Source organism: Monodon monoceros, unplaced genomic scaffold, assembly GCF_005190385.1.
Source record: "Monodon monoceros isolate NGI ecotype Baffin Bay Population unplaced genomic scaffold, NGI_Narwhal_1 Super_Scaffold_19, whole genome shotgun sequence".
Taxonomy (NCBI): domain Eukaryota; kingdom Metazoa; phylum Chordata; class Mammalia; order Artiodactyla; family Monodontidae; genus Monodon; species Monodon monoceros.
In genome coordinates this window covers 24,999,338-25,005,337 of record NW_021703775.1, presented here as the reverse complement: position 1 = coordinate 25,005,337, position 6,000 = coordinate 24,999,338, and the positions used below count along the sequence as shown (strand labels likewise).

At 51.2% G+C, this 6,000-nt stretch overlaps 1 protein-coding gene across 1 annotated transcript in view; it reads left to right on the top strand.

Annotated features, from left to right (window-relative positions):
* The first annotated feature begins 2,877 nt into the window (after nucleotides 1-2,877).
* HK2 (hexokinase 2) overlaps nucleotides 2,878-6,000 on the top strand; it is a 60,918-nt gene continuing 57,795 nt past the window's right edge. Inside the window, exon 1 of the mRNA XM_029232801.1 lies at nucleotides 2,878-2,944. Coding sequence (XP_029088634.1) covers nucleotides 2,882-2,944 — 63 coding nt within the window. The 5' untranslated portion in view covers nucleotides 2,878-2,881. The remainder of the gene's footprint in view (nucleotides 2,945-6,000) is intronic.

Genomic DNA, 6,000 nt, shown 5'->3' with positions numbered 1-6,000 from the left:
CTGTCATGGGGCTGGCAGGGAACACCAGGGAGAGAGTGTAACTAGATCAGAGAAGAGGGTGAAGGACAGCCCTGGAATATGCCAGCATTTACCAGTAGTGAAAATGGGGGTTGAGGAACCTGGAGAGTGAGGTTAGAGGGAAACCAGGAGGGTTAGAGCTTCCCTGGCTTAGCAGAGGATGGTGTGTCCAGCTGAGGGATTTGGTCAACTGTGCACAACATCCCTGAGAGGTGGAGTAAGACAAGCGTATAAAAGAGATAGGAATAGATAACCAACAAGGACCTACTGCTGTGTGGCACAGGGGACTATACTCAATATTTTGTAATAACCTATAAGGGAAAAGAATCTGAAAAAGAATACACACACACACACACACACACACACAAAACTGAATCACTGTGCCATACACCTGAAACTAACATGACATTGTAAATCAACTATACATCAAATAAAAAATTAAGTTAAATTAAAAAAGAAAAGAGATAGGAACAGAGGATTTGGCACTTTGTAGGTCATTATGGTGACTATGACCAAAGCAGTTTTGGACCCAAGCCTGATTGGAGTAAGGGAGGGAGGGGCAAGAATGTGTAGTTGGCAAGGGTACATAGCTTTCAAGAAGTTTTGCTGAGAGGCTAGATCATGGATGTTTATGTTTTTTTCTGTTTGTATATTCTCATTTTCCAACAATGAACATTTAATATTGTGTTTTATTATTATACATTGCAGATAGCACCCCACTGTTTATGAGAGAAGGAGAAACTCCTCAGGCGAACACTGCAAACCTTCACCTTCCCTCCCCTGCGACCTTTCCAACCCCAGGCTTGCTATTCTCCACAGTCACCAGTCTCCCATAGGCTGCACTCACTCTTGCTGGCTTCCACCATGTATAAAAGTCTGGTGCCAGCATATGATCCAGCAATTCCACTCCTGGACATATACCCAGACAAAACTATAATTTGAAAATATACATGCACCCCGATGTTCATTGCAGCACTATTTACAATAGCCAAGACATGGAAAAAACCTAAATGTCCATCTCTAGATGAATGGATAAAGAAGATATGGTATGTATATACAATGGAATACTACTCAGCCATAAAAATGAATGAAATAATGCCATTTGCAGCAACGTGGGTAGACCTAGAGATTGTCGTGCTAAGTGAAGTAAGTCAGAAAGAGAAAGACAAATACATGATATCACTTATGTATGTAAGCTAAAATACGATACAAATGAACATATCTATGGAACAGAAACAGACTCAGATACAGAGAACAGACTTGTGGTTGCAGGTGGGGGGGAGGGAGGGGGGAAGGATTGGGAGTCTGGGGTTAGCAGATGCAAACTATTATATATAGGATGGATAAACAACAAGGTCCTACTGTATAGCACAGGGAACTAGATTCAATACCCTGTGATGAACCATAATGGGAAAGAATATGAAAAAGAATATATAACTGCATCACTTTGCTGTACAGCAGAAATGAACACAGCATTGTAAATCAACTATACTTCAATAAAATTAGAAAAAAAAAAAAAAGGAAAAAAAGAAAACGTTTGATGCCGGGCATTAGCTGTGGCTGTGGCTCCTACTCCTCTCAGCATCCATATGCCACCCCACCCCACACACGTCCAGGATCATTTGGTTATGCACTTATCACCCACCCGGTTTCACCCACGCATCAGTCCCACAGCTGCAGACAAAGTTCTTTTCCTGCTTTTTACTTCCCGGCTCTTACAGTGGCAGGATGGGATAATAGGGAAAAGAATAGGGCCTCAAAGACGGACGTGGGTTTCTTCCCTTACCTGCCACTCATTAACTGTGTGACCTTGGGCAAGTCTCTTAAGGGCTCCGTTTCCTCATCTGTAAAACAAGGTTAGTAAAACTCACATCCATTCAGTTTTGTGGTGCCTGGCATAAAGTAAGCAGCAGTTGCGGCGGCTCACTTTGCATCAGCATTGCGCGGAGCCACAATAGGTGAGAACTAAGATGCTTCAGAAATGTGACCCAGTAGCGGGGGCCCCTCACATGACCCCGAGATGCCAGGCAGTGTTTCTCTCCCCGCCCAGGGCGTGTGCAAGTCCGGTGACCCGACTTTCCAGTCACCCCACACTCCGGGTCTGTGATTATGGGCCCCCCCCACACACATAGCTGGGCCTGACGCGGCGGTGGCTCATGCGCCTTTCCGCCCCAGCCTGTTGCCACGGACCACACGTCTCAACCATGCTGCCTGGCCCCTCCCCCCGCCCCGGGTGCGCCCCTCCAGCTTGCCGGCTCGGGTGTCTGAGCGGCCGCGCCCGCGGGCCGTCCGCTCTGACTGGCTGCACCGCGGCGGCGGGCGGCCCGTGGGCACACACACCCTCCCCGCGCAGCCAATGGGCGTGCGCGCGTCACTGACCCGGCGGCCCGCGAGCCGGCAACCCCTCAATAAGCCACATTGTTGCACGAAACTCCAGCGCAGGAGTCCCGGACCGCCGCTAGCACCAGCGTGTCACCGAGCCGAGAAGATCCGCTGGCGAGAGCAGCGCGCGTGTGAGCCGGAGAGGTCCTGTCGCCCTAGTGGAGCCAAGCTGCTATTCTTCTCAAGTTGAGCCTTAGTGATTCTGTGGCTGAAGTTAGTACCTTGACAGTGGGGGCATCCCAGCACGTCGCTGGGAGTGATTCTTGGTCCTTCAGCAGTTGTGACTATCAAAACCTGTTTTTAGAGTCCCGAAACTCTCCAGCTGGGCGCGCCATCGTGTGCCTTCTTTGTGTACCTCCCGGACTCATCGCTCCCAACCGGGCCTCCAAGCCCGGACAAAGCGGTCAGACCGCGCCGCCCTCCTCCCCCGCAAGCGCTCCAGCCTCGGTTTCCCATCTCGGCGCTGTCGGGCCGCAGCAGGATGATCGCCTCGCATCTGCTCGCCTACTTCTTTACGGAGCTCAACCATGACCAAGTGCAGAAGGTAAGTAAGAACGGGCGGGGGCGGCTGGCTCGCCTGACAACATTGCTTTGTCCCCGGCCCTCTCTCCGGGGTCCCGGCCGGCTGGGACTCTCCTCTTAGACCCTGCGGGGACCCGCTTCCTTCCCATTCCGGGCCGCGGACGCGGAAAATATCAGCGCGGCGGGGAAAGTCCTGGGCTGGAGGAGCCACGTCCGCTAGGCACGGGCAGACGTGTGCGCGCGTGCGAGGCTACGGGGCTCGCGCACCGCGCGGCTCTCCCTCTCTGCGGCCCTGCGCGCGCTCGCGCTTTTTTTTTTTTGGAGGGGCGGGCCACCCGGCACGTAGTCTTTGACTGCTGGGCCCACGTGGGAGGAGCCCCCCTTTCGCTGCCTGAGTTCCGGCCAGAGCACGTGGGGAGAATCGTGGCGGGGGGGTGAGTTGGGGGAAGGCTCCGTTGCCGCGCGGGGTTGCCTGGGTTCCTCCCGCGCTAAAGGACCACATTTTGGGGACCTACGATTCCCCCTAGCGTTCCTCACGGCCTTGCGGAGGTGGGCTTGGGGAGAAGACCACGCGGGAAGAAGCTGGGAAAGGGTCAGAGAAACTCCGCCCGCCGCACCCCTTCCCCGGAACTGAGGCGCCCGGAACTGTGGCTCCGCGAGGGGCGTACGCCCCCCCCACGCCCATTCCCAGCGCCTGCCTCGGGGCCGCCCTGCCTTGAGTACCCCATCTTCGGGCCCGCCCCCAAATGGGGGGTGGACTTTGGATGTTACTTCTGGTGTACCTAAAAGTTTCTCCGAGAGGACCAACACCCCCTTTTCCCCTCTTTGCCGTCTTCCTGGAGATTTTTGTCCTTCCGAAAACGAGCTTTTCCCTGTCGTGAGCCCTGACCTGTCTGCCCGCTTCTGTCTCAGCAGCACCCCGCCTAAGTCCGAGCTCTTGCTCGGGCCAGGTCTTTTACGTAAGACAAAGCCTCTGGCCCCGCCGGGGAGCCTCGCTCTCTGTGCCTCTGGGTATGGAGAGTGGGTGGGGCTAGGCTGGGCCCCAGGCGCTCTCTGGGGAGAATTGAGTTTCTGAAACGCTCGGGATTTCGGGATTGGCTCCTGGCCCTGGGCCTCAGCTAGGACTTGAGACGAGAGGGTGGGCTGGGGCGGGGGTGGAGGGTGTCTGTGAGTCAATGACAGAGCGTTGCTCAATTACATACTTGAAATTTCTGTATCTCAATGGGAACACATTTTTGGGCAAATGTTTTGACGTTATCTTTATGTGGGGCGACCTGCTCATACTCCCATTCTGGAGATCCTGAGAGCAAAGGAGAGGAAGGTGGGTTGCCATCACAGTGTTTTCAAAGCCGTGGCAGATGAACCCCAAAATACCATGACATTACTTAGCCTCAGACTGGAGTAGGGAGCAGAGGGCCGCTGGTTTAGTTGAGTTTTAGTCTGCTTGTAAGTGGCTGTTACTTTCTAACTCAATCCTGGGATAAGGCTCTGCTCTGCACTTTAATTGAGTTTATTTAAGAACGTGTCTGTGATCCGGCAGGACCTTGGCAACTTCGTTGGACTTCTTTGCCCAAGAAGTGAGTTAACCCTTGTGACAGTCATCTCTTGGCAAGTCCTAGAATACAAAGCTGGAGGACCATTAATTCAGGAGAGGTCTTCTCAGTTGGTTGAATATTGCCCCAGGACATTTAAATTTACTCACCCCCTGTCCAGAGGAAGGAACCTAGGACCACAAATTTACCCTCCCCGAAACCAGAGGATGGAGGCTAGGACTGGAACCTTCCGGGCCTGGAATGGGGAGGGGTCATAGCTTTAGTCCCAAACTGGAAAGAGAATTAACCAGGGTACGTAGAAATGAGTTCTAATCTCTGTTTTGTGGTTTATTAACCACAGGACTCTGAGCAAGTCACTTTGCTTCTTTGGACCGCCAATTTCTTTTTGTAAAACAGGGATGACAACAGCAACCTTCTTCACTTTAGGGAGTTGTGATGATTAAGCACAGCAATGTGAAAAGGTCTTTCTTGTAGTCTTCTCTACATTTGCAGCCTGTCAAGTGTCTCAGGGACACTTGGGTGTATTTCCTCCAAATTACCAATGGGGGCAGAATTGAGTCAGGCCTTAACTCAGCAGGTGTGGAAGCTGGGACCTGGCCTCCCAGTTTAGGTGAGCAAAGCTGCCTGTTTCCAGCAGCAGTTAGGAAATAGGGAGATAATCAGAGAGAATATTATGGAAGGATCTTTTAAAGTTGCTACTAGAAGGAAGAATTAGGAGAGAAGGTTGAAGCTTTAGTTTTACAGTCTTTTGAAAAGGCCTTGATTTGAACTCTTCTGAAATCCCTATTATTTTACATAATCTGGGTTGTAGTCTGAGGCAGGGAAAGTTTAGGTTCACCTGCCCAAAACTAGCCCCATCAGAATCACTTGTCCCCTGATAGACAAGCCTAGTGTTTTGTGCTGATTGACACTTTGAAACTCAAGAGCAAACGCATATAGCGTTTACTGTGTACCAGGTGGTTTTAAGCTCTTTACATATGTTAGCTTATTAACATTCATAACAACACCATGAAGAAGATACTATTATCAGCATCCCTGTTTTACTGGTAAGGAGCCGAGGCACAGAGTGACTTGTTCAAGGTCACTAGCTTTTTTGTAAAGGCTGGAAATTGAAGCCATGCATTTGGGCTCCAGAGGCCCATGCTCTTGACCACACCCCCTGCCTCTGGAACCATCAGAAGACCCCATCCTGGCCCGTGTCTGTGTTCACTCTTGGATGCTGGCAGCACCCTCACCCAGCATGTCCAGAAATGCAGGTAGCTCTTCTCTTGGTCAGATTAGTGGCACCAGTACCCTCTGATTATTCTGACTGGGAGCCCTGGACCCATTTCACTGACTTTCCTTTCTGATTGCTTTACCTTGGTCAGCTGGTCTCTGGGTTACTTCAGAGGCCTCCTAGGTTTTGTTTCCAGTCTCTTTCTGGAGCCAGACTGGATCATTTCAGAAGACTGTGTACTATAACTTATATGTGGAATCTAATATGACACAAATGAACTTATTTATGAAACAGAAACAGACTCACAGA